General features: G+C 62.6%; 5 protein-coding genes across 7 annotated transcripts in view; 3 read left to right on the forward strand and 2 right to left on the reverse strand.

The window, feature by feature from the left end:
* LOC141734426 (putative PIP5K1A and PSMD4-like protein) overlaps positions 1–8,257 on the reverse strand; it is a 34,777-nt gene extending 26,520 nt beyond the window's left edge. Inside the window, exons 1-2 of the mRNA XM_074566191.1 lie at positions 8,179–8,257; positions 1,064–1,105 (exon numbers count right to left, since the gene is read on the reverse strand). Of these exons, the coding sequence (XP_074422292.1) occupies positions 1,064–1,105; positions 8,179–8,236 (100 nt within the window). The 5' untranslated portion in view covers positions 8,237–8,257. The remainder of the gene's footprint in view (positions 1–1,063; positions 1,106–8,178) is intronic.
* A 241-nt stretch (positions 8,258–8,498) lies between these two features.
* On the forward strand, positions 8,499–11,258 carry VPS72 (vacuolar protein sorting 72 homolog). Its single transcript, XM_074566691.1, has 6 exons — positions 8,499–9,045; positions 9,499–9,651; positions 9,771–9,882; positions 9,991–10,170; positions 10,289–10,430; positions 10,716–11,258. The coding sequence occupies exons 1-6, from the start codon at positions 8,704–8,706 to the stop codon at positions 11,107–11,109; spliced, it is 1,323 nt and encodes a 440-aa protein (XP_074422792.1). The 5' UTR covers positions 8,499–8,703; the 3' UTR covers positions 11,110–11,258.
* Positions 11,259–11,754: 496 nt separating this feature from the next.
* TMOD4 (tropomodulin 4) lies at positions 11,755–16,423 on the forward strand. Of its 2 annotated transcripts, none has more exons than XM_074566717.1 (10): positions 11,755–11,866; positions 12,578–12,721; positions 12,812–12,968; positions 13,594–13,716; positions 14,488–14,577; positions 14,790–14,920; positions 15,531–15,638; positions 15,864–16,007; positions 16,096–16,240; positions 16,328–16,423. In XM_074566717.1, the coding sequence occupies exons 2-10, from the start codon at positions 12,599–12,601 to the stop codon at positions 16,348–16,350; spliced, it is 1,044 nt and encodes a 347-aa protein (XP_074422818.1). In that variant the 5' UTR covers positions 11,755–11,866; positions 12,578–12,598; the 3' UTR covers positions 16,351–16,423. The 2 variants fall into 2 exon arrangements, with proteins under 2 accessions (XP_074422818.1, XP_074422819.1); XM_074566718.1 differs by having other exon boundaries at positions 11,773–11,866; positions 12,617–12,721.
* Positions 16,424–17,375: 952 nt separating this feature from the next.
* On the reverse strand, positions 17,376–19,476 carry SCNM1 (sodium channel modifier 1). 2 transcript variants are annotated; one of them, XM_074566730.1, is made up of 8 exons: positions 19,346–19,476; positions 18,697–18,767; positions 18,526–18,614; positions 18,353–18,450; positions 18,182–18,276; positions 17,898–18,043; positions 17,647–17,779; positions 17,376–17,563 (listed from the first exon to the last, which is right to left on the reverse strand). In XM_074566730.1, the coding sequence occupies exons 1-8, from the start codon at positions 19,394–19,396 to the stop codon at positions 17,464–17,466; spliced, it is 783 nt and encodes a 260-aa protein (XP_074422831.1). In that variant the 5' UTR covers positions 19,397–19,476; the 3' UTR covers positions 17,376–17,463. The 2 variants fall into 2 exon arrangements, with proteins under 2 accessions (XP_074422831.1, XP_074422830.1); XM_074566729.1 differs by having other exon boundaries at positions 18,353–18,614.
* Positions 19,477–19,772: 296 nt separating this feature from the next.
* LYSMD1 (LysM domain containing 1) lies at positions 19,773–21,542 on the forward strand. The gene is made up of 3 exons (XM_074566750.1): positions 19,773–20,062; positions 20,546–20,805; positions 20,922–21,542. The coding sequence occupies exons 1-3, from the start codon at positions 19,964–19,966 to the stop codon at positions 21,064–21,066; spliced, it is 504 nt and encodes a 167-aa protein (XP_074422851.1). The 5' UTR covers positions 19,773–19,963; the 3' UTR covers positions 21,067–21,542.
* The last annotated feature ends 1,055 nt before the right edge of the window (positions 21,543–22,597 follow it).

Raw genomic sequence — 22,597 nt, forward strand, 5'->3', positions numbered from 1 at the left:
CTAGGAAAAAAAGCTAAAAAGTTGTGGGGATGGCACCTGGTCAAACAGTGCAGACAAATATTTCACTGGAAGGAGCACGGAACAAGGCATTCGGGTCAGATCCTCACTTGTCTAGCAAACGAGCATGCTAATTTGGTACAGCCGGGACAAATACCCACTTTGCTCTATTTTTAAATAGAGCTGCTCAGACAGATTTGAGCTGCGCCTCATGTTTTAGACAAAAATAAAAAGTGAAAACGTTAGCACACCCAAACACATCATCAAGCTCGACTCTCCAGCGTCTGAGCAGGGCAAGCCGAGCGCCAGGACACATCCCACCAGCATGCACTGCCCGTCCCCCCCCAGCCCTGCTGCTGACAGCGGGCTTTAGCTCCGCCAAACAAACGGCCAGGGCAAGGGAGGCAGCAGGGTTTGCCCCAGACAGGTCCTCTTAATGCTCAAAAATGGGAATATTCTCCCTCCTCACTTGGACTCTGCCTGCAGGCGGTGGCACCGTCGGTAAGAGCACTTCTGCACACACAGAAGTCGGTCGTGAGCCCAAGCCTTAGACCCACCAAACACTACCTGGAGGACGTGCAGCACGGTGGAGCCCCCGCAGACGCATCCAAGTCTCTGTCCGCACAGAAATCCTCCAACACTTTTTTTTTTTTCCCTCTACCTGCTAATCCCGCCCCCCCCAAAAAAAGTCTGTTGGGATCAGTCCCCCCCCAGTCCAAGGCCATGGCTGCAAAATGGAACAACAGCGAGATTTCTTTTCTTCAAAGTGCAAACCAGGCGGAAACCAAAGCAGAAAAGCCCCGCTGGAACAATCCTGCTGGTGCGCACAGCGATGCGGAGAGCTGTTTAGATGTCAGGAGAGCGCTTACACAACACACTTCAATCAAACAGCAGCTTTTTGTTGAGAGTGGTAGCAGATTATTTAGGGGAAAAAAAGAAACAACCCACCAAATTTTGTCAATCCTCAAAAGCCAAGACAGTTACGTAATCTGGCATTTTGCTGCTGGTTACTGGAGAGGAAGAAACCATGCTTTTTTTGTTAAGCACATATATGCAATACATCTACCTCTTCGAAACGACATCACCGAGCAGCACAAAAAGCTGAAATCTATACGAGGAAAAACAAAAAGGTTATACAGTTGTCACGGTGAACTGATACTTTACCTAACTGAAGAAACACGAGATATTTTCCCTAAGAAAGTTATAGAAACACGAAAAGAAATCCTGTTTCTACCAGTTAAGAAAACAAAGGTCTAAACTTCAGAAGCAAAACACTTCTAAGCAAGGCACCTTAGTCGTGCACAATAAAAACCTCTTCCACAGCTCTGGAAGATAAGAGCCTAAATATTTCATTTGCTTCTCTTAGGAAGCTCTTACGGAAAACTGCAGAAGTCCGGCCTGAGCTAAGAGTCAAAGCCAACGCTCTTCATCACAGCAGCTGGAGATGGAAGAAAACCCGTGAGCTCACGCAGCCCGCCCCTGCCAGCGCAGAACACGGCCCTCCAGAGGAAGATAAAACACTTACAAACACTTGATCTTGGCCAGAAGGCCAAGCAGTGAGTAATAATTCGGAAATTCTCTGCATCGATAGACTTGTTCTGATAAATTATGTTAAGGACATTAAACCAACGGCTTCAAAGCTGCCGTAAGAGAGTTCGTGAATTCAATTTCTAGATAAAGAGCTCTTGCACGCTGTAGATTCCTGTCGGGGTTATCTTTCCCACCACCGTTAGCAGTCGGCAGCTGACGTACGCATGACTGATTTTACCACCTCGGATTAGCGCATCTTCCTCCCTCTCCCCTACACTTGTTTTACAAGCCTGTTGATGGAGGCACAGGACACTCCTGGAAGTCACTGGATACTGCTGACGTGTCCATGCCGGCAAGCGGGTGACACGCTGGGAAAAGGCCCAGAGAAAGATAGGGGAGACGCAATCTCTGTAACGTTATCTAGACACTTCTCGCCGCTTTGCAGAAACAGTAAACCCTTCCTCAATCTCTCTTCACCAGCAAACTGCCAAGTGCTTTGTGAGGAGGTCAGCACACCTAGCCACAGAGAAATAAAGCCATTTTTTAAACCAAGAGGCAGAACTAAGAACAGGCTTCCGCGCAGAAGGTTACCAGCATTTTCTAAGTACCCAGAAGAGAGCTGAGGCCAAGCATGACATCTAAAAATCAAATTAAAAGCGCCCAAATGAGCAACTCCTCCGCCTTCTGCAGAGGTGAGCAGAAGAGGTGCTCACCCAAGGGGAGGAGAAGAGGATGTACCAAAAAGGATGGGGTTTGCGCCTCCACCACCTGGAGGCTGGTTAGCACAGGTCACTGCTCACGTCAGCAGACGAGCACTGACCTCACTGAAAGTCTGGATCCACCGTTTGGGGCTTATTCCAGCGATTCCAGGAAAAGACGCACTTCACAGCAACCAGTTATTTGGGATAACTCCAATCCAAAACCAACATAACTCATCGGGGCTGGGAAGAAACCAGTTTTCCTTCGTGTCTTGTCAGCACAGCAGACCTTGACCAAAGATCAGTGGTCACAAGAACACCGACAAACAAAACCCCGTCTAAATGTGCAAAGAAACACAAATCTATCTCAACTGACAATGAGTTACTCTCTCCACTGAAAACATTTGAAATAAATAAAAACATCTCCAAGCCAAATAAATGAGACTCAGATGCATGATGTCTTCAGCAGCAGAGGATGGAGCAGCCCACGGAGCACTGGGCAGACGGCAGGCCTGAAGGGTGGAAACTCTGAAGACAAAAAGGACAGTGAGCGAGAAGTTTCCAGCATCTGCTCCTGACTCCCGGCCGTATTTCTTCCCCCGGCACCCCTCTCCTGAGACCAGCCCTCTGGCCGGAGCCATGCCCTCCTGCTCCCCCAGAAATACCAACTCTGAGGTATGGCAGACACGCAAACTCTTTGGTCCTCGTTATCAAACCACTTGGGAGTCAAAGAGCACCACAGAACTGCAAAAAGCACAATTAAAAGAAAATAAGTCAGTGAGCAAGTTCACTAAAACCACCTTCAGCTTCAGGGAAGGGGCTGGAAAAGAGGCACATACGAGCGAGGGCTAACGCAGCCAGGCCAGACGCCACCCGGTATTCCTGTTATTGCTTTTCCGTATGGTTCAGAGCAAAACTATCTCGAGGGGAGGAGGAAGGAGGTTATCTCCAGTTTCCTGGCAGAAGAGGGCTCAGACTTATTTTTGCTGAAGGCATTTTGGACAAGACCGCTTTCTGGAACACCTGATGGCAAGTCCTGCCCCTGTAACCTGCAGAAGAGCTGGGGAGAGCCTCCTTCCCTCCAGCAGCATCTTCTGGCACGTTGGCTTTGCACAAGGTTCTGCCATTTGAAAATTAATCTTACCGTTGGCCGAAGCCCACCAGTTTTACAGCTCTGCATTACTCCCGCTTTCCACCAAAACACTGCCATGATTTAACATTTAAGCCAATCCCTGCTCCCAGACAACAGCAACTATTCAAGAAACGCCAAAGCACCCGGTTTTCCGGGGTGTCGGTAAATTTAAAGTCCAGCTTTAAGGCTATTGGGAGCTACTTTGGGGATACAAATCCTAACAATAAATGCTCTGAGCATTCCTTTTCCAGCCTGCTCTCCAACATCACCAAGCCCCAGGAAGGGAGCGTGTCAACAGCCCCTATTCCAGCTGAGCGATTACGGGACTTGCTCAAAACTCACCCCAGAGGGAGCTGGCGACAGGGAAATCCGAATCCTGGCGGCTGCACCACCTTCTTAATTTGGGGGAAGATAAACAATCCTTTCCCAGAAGAGTAAGATTTAGGTCAGACGCAAGGTATCTTTCTGCCCTGGGAGCGCTCCGCTTTTTAAACAAGGCAGAGTCCGTAGGGATGCAGCGAGAGAATACATTTAATCACCACTATTACAGAGTAATCACGAAGAGGCGAGAACGAGCGTGATACCTTGTTGGGGGGAAAACAAAGCCCTGATCCTGGAGAAGGAAGCTCTGGGTGAGCACAGCAAAGTAACACAGGCAGCTTTAATTCACCTCCATCTCAAAAAAAAAAGCCTGCAGGGCTAAAAGGGGTGGCAGGGAGAAGAAATAAAACACCAAGCGGACCCCTTCAACAATACACAGCGGAGCCAGAGGGAGGGAGGAGCGGCTTTTACTTTCCAAAGGGAAATGCAGTTATAATTCAGGAAATGGTACTCCAGGTCATCGGTGCCCCCCCAAAACCACATGATTCTCATTCGCTTTCTAGCTACCACTTTGCCAGACGAGCTTCCCTCCGACAGATGAATCTGTCATTTATTTAGACAAGCTGGCTCCTACCTTTGTTCTTTCAACGGTAATCTTTTGTCTCCATCTTAGAGAAAAGGAGCTTTGCCCCACGCCGGGGTGGGCATCACACACACCAGCACGACTCCCACGGCACCAAAAGGGACAGCGAGAGTTTGGGCGACAGGACCCAGCTGACAATACTAACCTGCGACACCCACAGAGACTTCACAGCTGATGGTTGGGAAGAAGAGATTTTTATAACAGAGACGGGACTTGGAGTCATTTGATGGTCCTATTTTAAGCTTGAGGATGACGAGCCATTCAGATGTTTCTATTTAATAAACTCATCTTCCCTCCTGTGTGCTCAGTCTTGGCTAGGTGGGACCAAGAAAGCTTTGTCCCTCTTGCAGGAATATGGGGGGCGGCAAGGCTTTCTGGGTGTTTTACACCTACATTAAGGGCTCGGCAGTTTGGGACCCTGCTCTCAGCTCGCTTCAGACGTGTCAGGATGATTTCCCTGTCCCCAGTAGTGACTGAGCCATTTTGAGAGCAATTCTTTTGTCTGTGGACTCCAGGGAGGGGCCTGAAGCCGGGGTGACAATGAACTCTCAACTCCCTCGGACCCGTAATTATAAAGCAGCCGTGGCACCCAAGGCACAAAGGACCAAACAACCGAAATCCCACATTAGCATTTTTTGGCACATGCTGCTTCAAAGCGAAAGCAGCAAAATGAAAAAATCTCTTTGGGTGTTTCCCCAGAGAGTTGAAATACACGCTGAGTCAGGGAGAGGGGAAACCGCTGCCTGCCCAGACTGGGAAGGGTCTCAAAATCAACCACGTCCCCTTTATCTACGCTGGATAATGCCAGTAATAGAGCAACAGCCCCCCAGGGCAAACTGCACCATGGGCCACTGAGGGTGACAGTACCCCCGAAAAAGCCATGGCAGGGCTTGAGGTGGTTTAAGATTTACCAAGGAGCAAAGCAAAACCTCATGTCCGAAGCAACAACTGGCCCTCTTTTGTCCCCTCCCTGGCATCTGAAGGGGTTGCAAGGTAAGCAAGGCACAGCTATGGCCATCAGATACTCAAGCTGAAGCCACGCGTTGGCATTGTCCAGCCAAAACTCGATCCTGCTGCCCTCCCAGCCTCTGCCCAGGGCAAAAACAAAAGCCCCAGTTACGGCTCCAACCTGGTGTTTGCTCAGGGCCTCGTTACTACACCGGGAAAGCACACTCGGCAAGGCAGGAGAAGTCCTGCCAAGAGGAGGCAAATAAACACAGGCGCTGGGGACACCTCAGGAGAGGGACAACTATGGTGGGACCTTGGCACAGGCAGCTCCTCTGCAGCCACATCACCCAATGCGTGGTGGGTGAGCCCTTCCAGCACCCATTTCAGGATCGCCCTCCTTGGCTCACAGCTCTCGGCATCTCCAGCTCTACCTGTCCTCTCCAGGAGCTATGGAGGAACCAAGTTCTACCCAAAGCCCAAACACTGCCCAGGGCCTAGGCAGACCACCCTGAGAGGCCCTGGATCTCCCGGAGGTGGGGCTGAAATCCGAGATTTAAAGCCTGCGCCGTTAGGGATCAGCCAAGGTGAACGTACGTCACATCACACACGTCAGGCAGCAGAGGCTCTGTCACAACCAGAATTCAAATCCTGTGGGAAACACGCGTTAGCCAACACCTCGCTAGCCGGAGAAGCAAACAATGGCAATTATTCCATCAGGAAGGGAGACGAGATTTACTCGTGTACTCGCATATTTTCTCTTAAGTAACGCTCTCAAAACCCTTCAAGCTTTCTGAAGCCGGCTTCTCCTCCTCGGCTCAGAGACGGCAACAAGATCAAGATCTCAAAGGAAGCCTCAAAGCAAAAGAAAGAGACCCAGGGGGTCTTGCCCCTGGACGCTCAGCCCTGGGCTGAGGCACAGCAGCTGCCGCAACCAATAAAGAGCAAAGCGCTCTCTTCTTCCTCACAAAACTGGCTTTATCGGACCGACAGGTATGACTTCCCCCGTGCCTGCTCACATGGTGAGCAAAGATACAGCAGGAACATTGGATGTCTGTCTGCAACACTGCCCAAAGGACACAGCTAAGAAGCCAGAAAATCAAGCGCATGCAGACATCCCCACTAGATGATGCTTCACCAACTCTACTGCAACAATTAAAGTAATTTCTTTCCAGGTGGTGATCAGCAATCTGGCCCTAAATACTTCTAGAAGAGCAGTGGGGCAGCAGCAACATGCCGAGAGCACCGAAGTCAGGGTTCAGCCACGAGTCTTCCCGTGGGTTTCTTCTTTCCTTGATGTGATTTGGGTGGCAAGTGCCATCATGCTGACCAGGAAGCTTCAGCATATTGCATTATAATAAATAAAAATCCTGGCCACTCTCCACCAGAGAAGCTCAGGAAGGATGGTTAAATCTTGCCAAATGCAAATTTGAAGGCTCTGAGAAAGTCATTTTGGTTTCTAGCCACAAACTAGTGTAAAGAAGCTGGTTTGGGGCCTGTGGAAATGGGAATATGGCTCTCGACTTCCCCAAGAACGCTACCAGATGTGTGAATACTGGGAGGGGCCACAGTCACAGGTTTAAGAACCAAAAGTGCCCTGTTTTATCCCAGATGAGGTTTCCACCCATCATTACCATCCCTCTGGGGGGATGAGGACGGTGCCCAGTCCCAGCCCTGCTTATTTCTGGTTCAGCTCGCATTTCAAATCAGCAGAGCAAGAGAAACCCTCAGCCACCAGAGGACTTCAAGACGTTTCCCTTGACTCTTACCAGCTCCAGTTCTAGTCAACAAAACAACTCTAACCAGAAGACGTTTACGTTTCCACAATATCTTGCCTCCCACAGGTGCCAAATGGCTTTGACAAGCCACCTTCGCCTTGCCCAACACCAGATGCAGCAGAGAAGAGGGTGCCTCCACCCAGGAGATGCTCTCCTCCCCTCTCCCTGCCATAGTCCCGACTAAAGGAAGATATGTGGACTCCCCCCACCCATCTGTGCCCCATCAGCCGAGTCCAGGGATCCGGGACCCGCTGCCAGCCCCGAGGCAGGCAACCTGACTCATGGCTCAGGCTCTACAAGTACAAGGGAACAGAGAGTCAAGTTTCCCCTGGCACCAACCGCTCTGATCCCCCCACCCTATCGCAGGGCCCCTTCTGACAGAATCCAGTCCCCATCCCCATGACCCTCTCCCCCCTCCAACTACCCTTTTCTAGGGGGTTTTCAAGCCCCTCCGGACCCCATTCATGCCTGGAGGGTCCTTGCCACACACGGCAGCCTCCTCCCCAGGAAAAGGTCAGCCCTACACCCACCTCCCCCAGCGAAAGCTCAACCTCAGCCCACCCCACGGAGCCAGCTGGGCTCTGCGAAGCCCATCCCACCCGGGCCTCGGCCCATAACCCCCCAGTGCTCACCCCCACACCCTCCGGAAGACTCAGCCTCCTCCTCCTCCTCCTCCTCCTCGTCCCCCCCCCGCCCAGAAGCCTCTCCCCCACCCCTGGCTTCACCCCACAGCACCGACCCGCCTCCCACGCTCACCCCCGGCCCGCCCCGAGAGCCCTTCCCCGGCCCACGGGTTTGCAGAGCCCGGCCCAGGCCCCGAGCCCCTTCCTGTACACACCCAGCCTCGCAGGTCTCGCCCCCCCCGCAGCTCCCACCGGCCCCACTCCCCCCGTACCCCTCACACCCTCAAAGAGCCCTCCCCAGCCCCACGCACCCCACGCCTCTCAAGCCTTCGGAGCTCCCCCCCCTCAGCCTCACACCCTCACAGAGCCCCCTCAGCACTGCACACCCCCTCTAGAGCCCTCCTCTCCGCCCCCCAGTGCCTCCCTCAGCCCCACACCCGCCTCAGACCCCCAGCCCCACACCCCCCAGCCCCCGCAGAGACCCCCACCGGCGCCGGGCCCAACCCCGTACCCGCCAGGCCGCCGCTGCTCCCGCTGCTGCCCCCCGACTCGGGCCCCGCCGACGCCATCTTGGAGCGCTGCCTCCTCCCGAGGCAGCCGCCGGCTCGCGCGCGGCGCCCGCGCCCCTCCCCGCTTGGCCACGCCCCCTCCCCCGAGGCCACGCCCCCTTCTCCGGGGAGGGGGGAGACGACACGCGGCGCCCGTCGAAGGGCGCATGCGCAGTCCAGGCGGCTCCTCCCCCCACCATTGGATTCGCCCCCGCGGACGCGACCACTCGGGGCGGGGGGGGGGGGGGAGAGGCCTTTCAGGGCGCAGCGCGGAGGGCGCCGCGGGTCACATGACGCGACCAAAACAAAGCCGGGGGGGCACGTGACGTCACGGCAGGGCTTGCCGTGGCGTCACGCAGTGACGTCATTTTCCGTATTCCCTCCCCAGGAGCGCGGCGTGGCCGTACCGGGGAGGAGGCAGGGCCCAGGGGCGGACGGATAGGTATTGGGGAGGGGTCGCTCCGGTGACGTCGGGCTCCCGTGACGTCATGCAACCGCCGGCGCGGCCCCGCTTCTCCGCGGTTGTGACGCAGACCCGGTTCCCCCCCTCCCCGGGACCCGCAGTGCTCCCTCTGGCCCTCCAGGGGGCGTCCGCCACCATCGGCAGCTCGGCGCTCGCTCCGCTTTGCCTGGCGGCGCAGCGGCGGGCCGGGGGCGAGGCCGGGGCCGGGCAGGACGCGCAGCCGAGCGCCGATGGCGGCGGCGGCGGCGCGATGAGCCTGGCGGAGGGCCGCGCTCCGCGGCGCACGGCCGGGAACCGGCTCTCGGGGCTGCTGGAGGCCGAGGAGGAGGATGAGTTCTACCAGACCACCTACGGCGGCTTCACCGAGGTGCGGGGGGAGGACGGAAACACCGGGGGGGGGATGGTCTTAGCGCAAAAGGAACCGGAGGTGTCCCGGTGCTGTGGGGGCTCGGGAGCGGGGAAGGGTGTCTGGGGGTCCGGGGAAGGTGGGGAGCCCCGGGGGGAGGATGTCTGGGGGTCCCGGAGGAGGTGGGGAGTCGGGTGGGGAGGGAGATGGGGAGCTTTGAGGAGGTGGGGCGTCTGCGGGGGGAGATGGGGATCACGGGGGTGGCGGGTTGTCCTGGAGGGGGACAGGGATCACCGGGGGGGACTGGGGGTCCCCCGGGGGGGGCTGTGGGGCAGCAGGAGGGGCCGGGCAGGAGCAGCAGCTCCAGGGGGTGTCTGGCTGTTAGAGAACCACCCCCCGCACCGTGGCCATGGGGCGGGAGGGCAGCAGAGCCTTAGGAGCCCCGGGGTTGACGCAGCCCCTCTGTCCCCGCAGGAGTCGGGCGATGACGAGTACCGGGGCGACCAGTCAGACAGCGACGACGAGGTGGACTCGGACTTCGACATCGACGAGGGCGAGGAACCCGCCAGCGACCAGGACGAGAGCGAGCCCAAGCGCCGCCGCCGCGTTGTCACCAAGGCTTACCGGGTACGGGCTGGGGGCTGCGCGGTCCCCGTCCCGGCACCAGGGACGGGCTCCCGGTTAAGAAAAGCCAAGGCCAGGGGGAGTTTTTCCTCCCTTTTCACATCCCGTGCCACATCCCGTAGGAGCCACTCAAGAGCCTGCGCCCCAAGAAGACGGATGTCCCCACGGGCGGCTCCCAGAAGCCGCGAGAGGTGAAATCCATCCCCTTGGAGCTCCAGGATGACGTGGGAGACAGTGAGTGCACGTGGGATAGGACAAGCTGGACACGGGCCCCCTCCGGCAGAGCTCCCGCTGAGCCAGGCCAGCTGGTGCCCGCCGGTGAGCCCCGTCCTCCCGCCGCAGGCCGGAAGCACATGCGGCAGTCGACGACGGAGCACACGCGACAAACCTTCCTGCGCATCCAAGAGCGGCAGGTCCAGTCCAAGCGTAAGAAGGGCGGCCCCAACTACGACCGGCCTCTGACACAGGAGGAGCTGCTGGAGGAGGCCAAGATCACGGAGGAGATCAACCTGCGCTCCCTGGGTGAGCCGGGCGCCGTGCCGTGGGGTGCAGCCCCCTCCAAAACAGCGCAGGGATGAGGGGTGAGGGTGTCGGTGAGACGCTGAGCCCCCCCTTCCTTGGTTTGTCCCTGCTTTCCCAGAGAATTACGAGCGCCTGGAAGCCGACAAGAAGAAGCAAGTCCAGAAGAAGCGGAAGTGCGTGGGGCCCGTTATCCGGTACTGGTCCGTCACCATGCCCCTCGTCCCAGAGCCGGGCAAGGAGGAGAACGTGGATGTGGAGGGGTAGGTTGGGGTCACCTCGATGTGGCCCCAGTGGGGTTTTTTTTCCCCCCACGCACCCAACCAGGCCCCTCTGTCCCTGTCTCCCAGCCCCGATCCCTCCCCGGGCTCTGCTCCACTGTGGTGAGGGAGAAGCGGGTTTGGGGCAGCACCTTGGAGCCCTCCAAGCCCCACACTCGTCCTGGGGGGCAGCTCGAGCAGATTTGGTAGCTCTGCCCGCCATGGGAGCTCCCCTGGGGTTTCCCCCCACCCCGGGGGGCTCCTGGGCGCTGATTGTGGCTCTTCCAGGTTGGACCAAGACCCACAGCAGGCCGAAGCAGCTCCAGCCCCAGCTCCGGCTTCCGCTGGGAAGTGCTCCCGTACCTTCATCTCCTTCAGTGACGACGAAACCTTCGAGCGTTTCTTCCCCAAAGCGAAACAGCCGCGGCTGCCGGTGCGGGAGATCTGCCCCGTCACCCACAAACCGGCTGTTTACCGCGACCCCATCACCGACATCCCCTACTCCAACATCCGCGCCTTCAAAATCATCCGGGAGGCCTACAAGAAATACATCACAGCACACGGGCTGCCCAGCGCTGCCGCCTCCGCCGCCCTGGGGGCCGCCGCTCCCCCCGGCCCCGACCCCAACGTCCGTCCCACCCGCCAGAAGATCATCATCAAGCAAAGCGTCCCCACAACCTGAGCGCCGGGGGTCCCCGGGGGCTTGTGGCCACTGCGGGTCGAGGCCTCTCCTCGCTCCGACTCCCGTAGGTGACGGTTTGTTGCTCTATTTATCTCCTTCCTACCTTTTTTTATATAAAAAAGAAATAAACCTGAGTAGTCTGCGTAAAACGAGGGTGCGGGCTCTTATTTCCGGCCAACACACAGCGGCTGCAACACCAGGAGACCCTACAGTAAACACAGGGTGCGTGCGAGCTCTTGTTTTCCTAGAGACCCTACAATAAACAAACAGTTCGTTCTGAGCGCTGCCACGGGAGCCCCGATGACAATGGCCCCGCGCACACCCCCCCCCAGATATGATTTTGGGGGCTGGGGGGGCACTCAGGAGCAGAATCACCTGGATGTTTTTGGGGTGAAGGGGCATAAAATGTCCCTGGGGGGGGTGACGTGGGGGTTGAGGGGTCTCTGTGGGGCACAGGGTTCAGCCTCTCCCTGCGGTGACGCTGCACCAGCCCCAACCTCCCCTCTCCCCCCGGGCCAGGGCACCCCAGGGGGTAACGGGGAGCTCACAAGGGGCCCCCCCCCATGGCCAGGGTGCCTGGGTGGAGCCGGCGCGGGGCTGGCAGGGCTCGATAACGCCCGGGGATATGTGATCTCGCCCCTCCCCGCCGCCGGCTCGCAGAATAAAACGCTGATCTCATGCCCTGCGCGGCCGGAGCCCTTGGCTCAGCACCGGGGCTCACACCCAGGCAGGCTCCGCCGCCCCGGCCAGCGGCCAGGTAGGGCCCCGGGGTGGGGGTCCCAAGGCGGCGGGGAGGGGAGGGGCGCTCCCAAGGGTGGTGGGGGGCACGTCACCCCCAGGGACACGGGCTCAGGGGGCCCTGGGTGTGTCGGGGATCCCCACTCCCAGCGATCTCCCACCCGGCTCTCACCCGGGGGTGTCTGGTCCCTCCCGGGGGCACCAGATGCGTGTCCTTCCCCCCAGTTGCCCCCCCAGCCCTGGGGACCCAGATGTCGGGGGGAAATCTCGACCCAGTTCCTCGGGAAGGACCTGATCCCGGTGTCAGCGGACTCATGTCCCCAGCATTTACCCCTGCCGCCCCCCCAGGGTGGTGAGGACCTGTGCTGGGGGACAAAGGGGCGCTGGAGGAGAGTCCGGGGGGGCACTGGGGCTGCTGAACCGGGACCTGCCCCCCCAGCAGTAGGGGAGGCTGGGGGGAATGCCGGGTCCTGGCCCTGGGGAGCACCTCAGAGCCAGGACTCAGTTTACTCAGGAGCCCCCCAACCACACCACTGTGGACCCCCCCACCCCAGGGTGCCCCCCAGCCCGGTGGGACCCCAATACCACCCCATGGCACAAAGGGGCCCTACAGGCCATGGGATGGGGGCGGCACATTTGTTTGGGGGGGTCCCCTGATGGCACGGGGCATCCCCCTACCCTGGGGAGCCTCCCACCAGCCACTCAGCCCCCCTGTCGTCGTCCCCCCCAGGCCGCCCCCCGGTCCCCCACCATGACGTCCTACCGGCAGGAGCTGGAGAAGTACCGGGACATCGACGAGGACAAGATCCTGCGGGAGCTGTCGGCCGAGGAGCTGGAGCAGCTGGACATGGAGCTGCTGGAGATGGACCCCGAGGTGGGTCGCGGTGTCAGCGGGGCGGGGGGAGCGGGACGGGTGCCACCTGGCCATCGGCGTCCCCCATGGGTGACACCCTGGTTCCCCCAGAACGTGCTGCTGCCGGCGGGGCTGCGGCAGCGGGACCAGACGCAGAAGAGCCCGACGGGGCCGCTGGACCGGGAGGCCCTGCTGCAGCACCTGGAGAAGCAGGCGCTGGAGGCCGGCGAGCGCGACGACCTGGTGCCCTTCACCGGCGAGAAGAAAGGTGCGGGCACCCGGGGCGGGGGGGACACGGCGGGGACCGTGGCAGGGAGCAGGGGGGACAGAGACACAGCGGGGACCGTGGCGGGGAGCAGGAGAGACGGGGCCCCGCAGCGCTGGGTATATTTAGCTCGGCAGAATGGTCCTCGCCAGCGGCTCGGGTGTCCCGGGCGAGCTGGGTCCCTGCCAGCCCCGGGCACAGCCACCCCCCGGCAATGTCACCCCCCATATGGCTACCCCTTGGCAATGTCACCCCCCATATGGCCACCCCCTGGCATGGCCACCCCTCGGCAATGCCACCTCCAGCACAGCCACCCCTGGCAATGTCACCCCCTATATGGCCACCCCGGCAATGCCACCCCCTGGCAATGTCCCCCCCCCCAGCACAGCCACCCCCTGGCAACGTCACCCCCCACTACGGTCACACAAACCCCCCCAGACTGTCACCGGCTGGCACTGCCACCCCCTGGGCTCCCACCCCCAGGCACGGCCACCCCTGGGCCAGGTCACCCTCCAGCAGCGGCCACATCCCCACACGCCTCTGCCAGCCCCGTCCCTGGGCCGCCACAGCCGGTGTCACCCGGCCGGTGCGAGGCCGTGCGGGGTGCGAGCCGCGTCCCCGTGCCCAGGGAAGCCCTTCGTGCCCAAGAACCCGACGCGGGAGATCCCCCGGGAGGAGCAGATCACGCTGGAGCCCGAGCTGGAGGAGGCGCTGGCCAACGCCACCGAGGCCGAGATGTGCGACATCGCCGGTGGGTCTCGCACGGGGCAGCCGTGTCACACCGCGGCCTCGCACGGGGCTGCCACGACACACCACAACCTCGCACAGGGCGGCAACCTCGCGTGGGGATGCCGTGACGCCCCGCAGCCTCGCGCAAGGCTGCCGTGAAGCGCCGCAGCTTTGCATGGGGCTGCCGTGATGCGCCGCAGCCTTGCATGGGGCTGTGCCTCGCACTGCAGCCTTGCACGAGGCCGCCGCGATGCACCGCAGCCTCGCACGGGTCTACCGTGTCGCACGACAACCTTGCACGGGGCACTCACATCACACCGCAGCCTCCCGCGGGGCTGCCGTGTCACAGCACAGCCTGACACGGGGCTGCCGTGTCGCACGACGACCTTGCACGGGGGTAGCGTGTCCCGCAGCAGCTTCACGTGGGGCAGCACGTGGGAGGGGGAAGCACGTTGCACCGGGGTGGGGGGAGCATGTTGCACAAGGATAAGCGTCGCACAGGGGGAAATGTTGCAGGTAGCCAGCGTGTTGCACGCTTGCCCCGGCCTGGTGTCACACCCGGGCCCCCCCCCCGGTCCCCTTGGGTCCTTGCCAGCGCCTGGCTAAAAGCAGCGCCGTGTCCCCACGCTCGGCTTTCACCGCTGGCCCCTGGCCCACCTGCTCCCCGCAGCTTCCCCGGCCACCCCCCGGCAGAGCTGGGCTGGGGGGGGGGGTTGTGGCCACCCCTAGGGGGACACGAGGGGACCGGGATGGGTGTCCTGGGGCACCCGCTGACCCCGCTCTGATCCCGCAGCCATCCTGGGCATGTACACGCTGATGAGCAACAAGCAGTACTACGACGCGATCTGCAGCGGGACCATCTCCAACACGGAGGGCATCAACAGTGAGTGCCTTGGGGACAGGGGACACGGGGACGAGCCCCTCGGGGCAGGGGACACAGGGACGACGGGGCTGTTCGAGGGGGATGAGGGCACCAGAACCCCTCCAGGATTTACCGTGGTGACACCGTAAGCGCGTGCAAACACACACGTCCCCACGTGTCGGTGCCCACGTGCGCCATCACGTGCGTCCCCCCCGCACACACGTGTGCCCCAGGTGTGGTGAAGCCCGACACGTACAAGCCGGTGCCCGACGAGCCCCCCAATCCCACCAACGTGGAGGAGACGCTGCGGCAGATCCAGGCCAACGACGGGGCTCTGGAAGAAGTCAACCTCAACAACATCAAGGTGAGGGACCTGGTGGCGGTGTCCCCAGGGTGCTAGTCCTGGTCCTGGGGTGCCAATCTCCATCCTGGAGTGTCCCCATAGGGCTGGTCCCTACCCAAAGGTGTCTCCAGGGCACCCCAAGGTGCCGGTCACCATGCTGGGGCAGCACCATGGCCCCCCAGAGCGGCCCCAGGGTGTCCCTGGGTGCTGCCCCCTGCCCAGGATGGTGCCAGGGTGATGGGTCCTACCCTGGGGTGTCCCCATGAGGCTTGGTCACCCTGTCGCAGGGTGCTGCTCACTGTCCTGGGGTGTCCCTGTGGGGTTGGTCCTCATTTTGGGGCATCCCTGAGGTGTTGGTCCCCATCCTGGAGCGGCCCCAGGGCACCCCAGGGTGATGGTCCTCATCCAGGGGCATCCGTGTCCCCTTGGTGACATCCCACATCCCTTCAGTGACACATCCCTTGTGTGACATCCAGCACCCTCTCGGGGATGCCCCAGGACCCTTGGAGACATCTGCACCCCCCGCTGCCACTTGCATCCCCTCGGTGACACCCACTTCCCCTCAGGGATGTCCCCATCCCCTCGGTGACACCCACATCCCCTCGGTGACACCCACATCCCCTTGCTGCAGGACATTCCCATCTCCACGCTGAAGGCCATCTGTGAGGCCATGAAAACCAACACCCACGTCAAGAAGCTCAGCCTGGTGGCCACCCGCAGCAACGACCCCGTGGCCAGCGTGAGTCCCAGCCCCGTGTCCCCCGCCCCCCGCCGTAGCCCTCGCCATGTCCCCAGACAGGGAGGGGACACGGTTCCCTGCCCCAGACTCCATCCTGGACACCAGCAAGGCCAGGTGATGGTGGCTTTTCCACCGTCACCTGGGGCATCGGTGGCCCAGGACGTGCCAGAGGTGGGGTGCTGGCCCAGGTGACACCCCGAGGTGACACCCTGAGGTGACACGCAGGCTGTGGCTGAGATGCTGATGGAGAACAAGACCCTGCAGAGCCTCAACATCGAATCCAACTTCATCACCAGCGCCGGCATGATGAGCATCATCAAGGCCATGTACCACAACACCACCCTCAGCGAGCTCAAGGTGGACAACCAGGTAGGGACAGGCACCCATGGGTGGCCTGGGGAGGGGACAGGAGTGTCCCCAACTTCCCGGTGTGCCCGGTTTCACCCCGTCCCCGCAGTGCCAGCGGCTGGGCGACACGGTGGAGATGGAGATGGCCACCATGCTGGAGCAGTGCCCCTCCGTCGTGCGCTTCGGCTACCACTTCACGCAGCAAGGCCCCCGTGCCCGCGCCGCCATCGCCATCACCAACAACAACGAGCTCCGTGAGTGTCCCCCGCGTCCCTTCCCAGGGCAGGAGTCAGGGTGGGGGAGTCCCAGCCCTGACTCCTCCCTCTTTTCCCTGCCCCCAGGTCGCAAGCAGAAGAAAACATAATGGCCCCCCACCACCACAAACGAGCTCCAGCTCCTGCTCCCCAGGGCCACTGTAAATAAAGAGGATGGAGAGACACAGCATCCTGCGGCAGGATTTGTGCGCAGGGCTGGAATCGGGATCATAGGGATGGGCTGAGGGAGGGTAACGCCACCAGGGAGGCAGGGTGCACCCCCCCTTCTTGCGGGGCTCGAGGCCCCCATTAGCCTCCGGTTGTTAATCCATGGGGCCGGGCCGGACGCCTGGATCCCCTCGGGGAGCAGCGGGGTATTTATACCTGGGGTATATACCAGGAGGGGTGGGGGGAGCAGGGTAATCCCCCCCTCAGCGGCCAGCCGGCAGACCCATAGCACGGAGCCGGGCACCCAGGGCCCATGGGGGCCAGCACCCACAGCCCAGTGAGGTGGGTGGGGGGGACACAGGGCCTATTTATAGGTGACACCACCTATTTATAGGCACGAGCCGAGCGAGTGGGTGAATCCCAGCGCTCAGGGGTAACATCACCCCGGGCAGCGCTGCCAGGGAGCCCCCCGCCAGGGACAGGATCCAGCCCCAGGGCCCAGGCAGACCCTTGGGTGGGTGGTGGGTGCTGTCCCAGGGGTGTAGATGCCAGCTCAGGGCACAGCCCCGTAAACAACAGTCCCGTGGGTGCCCCCCCAGTGTGGGAGAACCCAAGGCACCCCAAGGCTGGCAGGAAAAATGGGGGGAAAACTGAGGCAGGTGACATGGCCAAGCGCTTTCCGAAGCACCGGGACAGCTGCTGGGGCTGGGGAGGAGGGGGGGAACCCGGCACCGCCACCCTGAAAGGCCACGACCCGCAGGCAGCTGCCAGTGTGCGAGAAAACGAGCGTGACTTGGGCCAGGGACAGGAGGGGACGGGCCGAAACCTATGTCGAGGTTGGCAGCGCTTGCAGGGCTCTGGCCAGGGAGGGGACACCCCAAACAAGCATCAGGTTGAGCGGCAAAATGCTGGGACTCCCAATACCACCCCCTCCCCGGGATCTGCCCCAACGGCTCAGACACCTCTGTCCTCTCCAGCTGCCTCTATTAATGGCGGGGCTTGGGGACAGCCTGGGGGAACTGTCCCCGTGGGGACCAGTGGGGTACAGGGGGACCTCAGGCCGGCAGCAGCGTGGGCGGCTCGTCCTCATCGGAGTCGAATTCGGCGTTCTCGTCCTTCACCCACTTGCCGGAGCGGTCCTGGATCCAGCCGGCGCTGGGGATGGACAAACGGGCAGACAAAGGGAGTGAGAGGTGGCTCATTATGGGGTTCCCTGAGCCATCGGGGTCACAACTCACCTCCGCAGCTGCAGGTATCGCTCCAGGGCCTGGCGCCTCTCGGGGCTGAGGACTTCAGGCCGGCTCAGGGCTGATGATGCAGCTTTTCCTTTGCCACCTCGCTGTGTCCGGGCTGGAGCCGCCTTCGGTGCATCTGGGAGGGCAGAGAGGAGCTGGTGAGACCCGCAGAAACAGGAGACACGCGGCTGAGAGCCCGGGCGCCTTCTCCCACCGGTGCCAGTGCAGCCCCAGAGCAGCTGGATGGCTCTTACCCGCTCGCCCACCGCAGTGCCCTGGCAGCAGGGCTGCAGGGCTGGCATCCACGGCTTCTCTGTCCTTCCGCGACAGCTCTGGCGGTGTCGGGGCAACGCTCGGCCCTCTCTGGGTGACACCAGATTGGGAGCTGCTTCCCTGCACCCTGCAACAGGAGGAGTGAGGAGGAGTCAGGGCCTCGTCCCACAAATGCCTGACGGCAGCGAGGCCGCGGCGCTGCCGGTCCCTGCCTGGAAGCCCAGAGCTTTCCCCCGTCCTCCAGCAGCAAAACCAAACGTCTCACCCTGTTCTCCGGCAGCAGCTGCTGTAGGGAGCCGCTTTCAGCAGAGCACTCCGGGCGATCCTCCTCGTCTGTGCCAACAGAGGGGCCGGGGAGCCCTGGGGAGAGGGGTCAGAGCTCAGGAGGGGCCTGACCAAGAGTCCAGTGGGGTGAGGAAGGGGCATTCGCACCGACCTGCACTCCTGCCTCCTCTGCCTGCACCTCCTGCTCATGCTGCCGTTTCTGGGCCGCGTCCTGGAGTGAGCGCTTCCTGCCATAGAAACGCTGCAGGCCTGGAAGAGAGCGAAGGGGACTGGGGGACGCGCTTACTCGGTGCAGACCTCCCCCCCCGCCGGTCCCCCACTTACTGCTCATGTGCTTCTTGCCAGCCCTGTGGACCGTCAGCACGTCCAGCGTGTCAAAGACAGGGCGGTGGGCGCACACCGTGCAGGCATACCTATGCCAAGGTGGGGGGAAAGCTGCCGTCAGGACCCCACAAGCAGCCGCAGGAGGGGGCTGCGCTCAGGGGTCCCACTCACCTCCCGCTCCTCAGCAGCAGTGCCTCGTCCTCGGGGATGTAGTTGGCCAACAGGTCCGCGACACGTCTTTTCTGGGAGAGACCGAGCTGGCCGGGTGAGCACTCGCCCCCCCCCACCCCCGAACCCGTGCCTGGTGCCGGGGACAGGGGGGTCTGCCCCCAGTTCACCCCACAGGGAACCAGCCCTCATGCTCAGTCCTGTTGCCTCTTAGGCCAGGAAACCCCAGCACCCTGGGGACACCCCTCTGAGGGAGCAAGGGGAGGAAATTGGGGTGTCAAGGCTGGGGAGGGGCCGGTTTGGGGGACAGGGGCAGGCTGAGGCAAGGGAAGGAGGTAATTTTGGGGAGCGGCCTGGGCCAAGGGCAGTATTTGGGTCGTCGGGAGGGGAACCCCGAGGGAGGCCAAGCCAGGGAAGGGGTGAGGGGTAACTGGGGGGGCAGAGCAGCATTGCGGGCAGGGAGGACGGCGGGCAGGAGAGGGATTTACGGCCACGGAGGAGCGGGAAAAGGCTGGGGGGAGCTGGGGGGGGGGGGCAGGCCGGGGCACGGGGGCGAACCCGGAGGGGATGTGGGAAAGCCGGAGGCTGGGTTGCAGGGGTCTGGGGGGCTCGGAGAGGGTCTGGGGGGCTTTGGGGATGGTCTGGGACCTACCTGCAGCACCCCCAGCTGCCCGGGATCGTCCCCCTCCCGCTTGAAGGACATGGCGGCCGCGGCGGTTACTATAGGAACCACCCCCTCTTCCGCCCAGCTTCCGGGGGGCTTTTCCCGGCGGGCCGTGCGCGGGGAGGGGGTGGAAGTGACCAATCAGAGAACGCGAGGGGCGGGGCGGGTGGTCCCGCCGTGTCCCCAGGCGGCCGCGGCCCCGCGGCATGACGGGAGTTGTAGTTCCGCCGCACCATCCCCTGCCGCGGCGTGGAGGGGCAGAGACCCTCCGGGAGGGCAGGACCCGGGGTGATGGCAGGACACAGGGGGCTGGGGAGGGGCCCGGGGTGGGCGCGGGGGTGGTGGCATCACTGCCCCCTTTCCGGCCTCCATCCCCCCGCTTTCCGGACTACAAGTCCCAGAGGCCTTTGCGAGGGCAGCCGGGCCGGGCCTGGCGTCTCCGGCCTCACCGGGGGTGGCCGGGGGCGGTGGCGGGGCCCAGCCCGCCCCCGTGAGCGGCGGCCGGAGCGCCGGGGCCCTGGGCCGGTCCCCCCGCCCGGGCCGGGGCTGTTCGCATGAGCCCCCCCCGCGCTGGCGGGGGCCGGGGCTGAGCGGGGCCGTCCCGCCATGGCGGCGGGGAGCGGGGCAGCGGCGGCCCCCGCCCGGGAGCACCGTCTGCAGCCCGGGGACACGCTGCCGGGGCTGGCGCTGCGCTACGGGGTGACGGTGAGCGGCCACGGGGGGGCGGGGGGCAAAAGGAGGGGGACATCCAGGGGTCCGGGTGGCCGTGGGGCGGGATCCCCGGGGCGGGGGGGGCAGGACGAGTCCGTGGGGCCATCGCTGTCCCCTCCTGTCCCTGTCCCTATGGCTGTCCCCGTGCCATCACTGTCCCCACCCTGTCCGTGTCCCCTCCTGTCCCTTTCCTCATCCCATCGCTGTCCCCTCCTGTCCCTGTCCCCGTCCCCATCCCATCACTGTGTCATGGTCCCCCTCCGCCGTTCTGTCCCCGTCCCATCTTTATCTTTGTCCTCATCCCATACCTGCCTTTGTCTCTGTCCCCTCCCTCATCCTGTCCCCATTCTTGTGCCCATCCCTGTCCCCTCCTGTCCCTGTCCCCATGCCATCCTTATCTCTGACCTCATCCCATTGCTGTCCTTGTCCCTGTCCCCATCCCCGTCCCCATCCCCGTCCCCATCCCGTCCCCGGCAGATGGAGCAGATCAAGCGCGCCAACCGCCTCTACACCTCGGACACCATCTTCCTCAAACCCACCCTCCTCATCCCCGCGCCGGAGGGACCCTGCCCCGACGACAAGGACAAAGACGCACCCGTCCCCCCGGGGGACACCCTGGCCGCCCCCGTCCCATCCCGCCACGACCTCTCGGCCACCGATTTCCTGCGGCAGCTCGACGCCGAGATCGGGCGCTCCAAGGCGGCGGCGGCAGAGCGGCTCCGTGCCGGCAGCACCGGGTGAGTGCGCCCCTCCCGCCTCCCCTTTTGGGGCAAAATGGGGGGCTTTTGGCTGTAGGGTGGGTGGGTGGGTGGCAGGGCCAGCCCTCAGTGTCACCCTGCTGTATCCCCTGCAGCACGGCCGAGGCCGAAGGCACCCGGAGCCCCGATGCCAGGGTCCTGCCAGCCCCCCGGGGTCCCCGCCTTGGTCCCCGGCCCCTCACCAGGACCCCGCGGGCGGCCGCTCTCCGTGACGCCGAGGACGAGATCTTCACGCTGTGACACTGGGGACACCGGGGACGCGATGCCGAGGACGAGATCTTCACGCTGTGACAACCGTGGACACTGGCGACATGACGCCGTGACTGCCACGCCATGACTTCCACCCCACGGTGACGGGGACGCCGGGACACTCCCAGCCCTGTCTGGGGGATACTGGAGGGGACACAGGGATTTTTTTTGGGGGGGACACGGTGTCCCCTTCCTGTCTCCTTCAAGGGACCTTTCCTGCTGCAGGGACACCCCACACCTGGGTGTAGATCCAGCCCTCTCGCAAGGCTACTGGGAGGCACTGGGAGGTACTGGGACAAGGTTTACCAGCTGGTGTTTTTCCTCTGGTTGTATTTATTTGTACGTCTTCGCTCTCGGGAGGGGTCTTGGGGGGGTGGGACCCCCCCTGTGCCAGTGCCTGGACCCCCATGGGGACAGTCACCCCCCACCCCGAGAGCCTGTAAATAAAACGGAGCACTGTCACCCGACTCTGCCTGTTTGTCACCCCCCGGGGACACAGTCACACCCTCCCTGGGGACACGCTCACCCCCCAGGGGACATGGGCAACCCCCTGGGGACATGGACACCCCCCTGGGGACATGAATGACCCCCCGGGGACATGGTCACAGCCCTGGGGACATGGTTAACCCCCCCAGGAACTCAGTCATTCCCCCTGGGGACGCAGTCGTCCCTTCGGGGACACGGACACACACCCCCCCCCCCCGAGGACACTGTCACCCCGCTGGGGACATGGTCGCCCGCTGGGGATGCTGTCACCCTTCAGGGACACGGTCAGCACCCTGGGGACACAGCCATGCCCCCGGGGCTGTGGGCACCCACTCGGGAACGCCATTCCCCCCCCCCCCAGCCCCCGCCTCCAAGTCACCCAGGGGACCGAGGTGCCACACCACGCCGTGCCACCAGGTGTCACCCTGCGCCCACACCCCCGGGACCCCCCAGCACCTCAGGGCTCTCCCCAGGGTCCCCCAGGGCCACCCAGTCCCCCACGATGTCCCCAGGGAGGGGAAACTGGTGACACTTGGGGACCAGAGCCTGAGTCTCCTTGCGGGGGGGGGGGACGGGACGTGACGGGAGGGGGAGCCCAGTGCTCCCAGTAGCTCCCAGTGCTCCCAGTCCCCGCTGGCCCAAGCTCACACGAGCGTGCAAACGGCCACACGCTGGTGCAGGGGAGGTGACAGGTCCCCACTCGGGGGGGGGACACACACACGCAGAGGTGACAGCCGGCCCCGTTGCACACGCGTGTGCACCGACACGGGGCGGGCGGTGGGGGGGGGGGAAGCGGCGGGGGGGAGTCGCACACGCGTGTGCAAGCCGCCCCCCCCCGCCCCCCCTCCTTCCAGCCCCCCCCAGCAGCTAATGAGGATCATCTCATTAAGGGGGATTAACGCCTATCTATAGGGTGGCCCCCCGGGGGGGGGGGGAGGGTGTTTGTCGGGGCCGGGGGGGGTGTCCCACGGGGGGTCCCCGGTCCCGCCCCCGGCCCCGCTCCGGCCGGTCCCGGCCCGTTCCGGGGCGGAGCCGC

The sequence above is a fragment of the Larus michahellis genome, chromosome 24 (genome assembly GCF_964199755.1).
Source record: "Larus michahellis chromosome 24, bLarMic1.1, whole genome shotgun sequence".
Classification (NCBI taxonomy): Eukaryota; Metazoa; Chordata; class Aves; order Charadriiformes; family Laridae; genus Larus; species Larus michahellis.

Bases quoted from the DNA above. Each gene is read 5' to 3' on its own strand.
- SCNM1 (XM_074566729.1), bottom strand. From the start codon at position 19,396: ATGTCCTTCAAGCGGGAGGGGGACGATCCCGGGCAGCTGGGGGTGCTG. The intron at 18,768-19,345 runs GTAGGTCCCAGA...GGTCTCTCCCAG, and splicing joins GGCAGCTGGGGGTGCTGCAG to AAAAGACGTGTCGCGGACCT. The intron at 17,780-17,897 runs GTAAGAGCCATC...CTGCCCTCCCAG, and splicing joins GCACTGCGGTGGGCGAGCGG to ATGCACCGAAGGCGGCTCCA.
- VPS72 (XM_074566691.1), top strand. From the start codon at position 8,704: ATGCAACCGCCGGCGCGGCCCCGCTTCTCCGCGGTTGTGACGCAGACC. The intron at 10,171-10,288 runs GTGAGCCGGGCG...CTGCTTTCCCAG, and splicing joins GATCAACCTGCGCTCCCTGG to AGAATTACGAGCGCCTGGAA. The intron at 10,431-10,715 runs GTAGGTTGGGGT...TGGCTCTTCCAG, and splicing joins GAGAACGTGGATGTGGAGGG to GTTGGACCAAGACCCACAGC.
- TMOD4 (XM_074566717.1), top strand. From the start codon at position 12,599: ATGACGTCCTACCGGCAGGAGCTGGAGAAGTACCGGGACATCGACGAG. The intron at 13,717-14,487 runs GTGGGTCTCGCA...CTGATCCCGCAG, and splicing joins CGAGATGTGCGACATCGCCG to CCATCCTGGGCATGTACACG. The intron at 16,008-16,095 runs GTAGGGACAGGC...CCGTCCCCGCAG, and splicing joins AGCTCAAGGTGGACAACCAG to TGCCAGCGGCTGGGCGACAC.
- LYSMD1 (XM_074566750.1), top strand. From the start codon at position 19,964: ATGGCGGCGGGGAGCGGGGCAGCGGCGGCCCCCGCCCGGGAGCACCGT. The intron at 20,063-20,545 runs GTGAGCGGCCAC...CGTCCCCGGCAG, and splicing joins CGCTGCGCTACGGGGTGACG to ATGGAGCAGATCAAGCGCGC. The intron at 20,806-20,921 runs GTGAGTGCGCCC...TATCCCCTGCAG, and splicing joins CTCCGTGCCGGCAGCACCGG to CACGGCCGAGGCCGAAGGCA.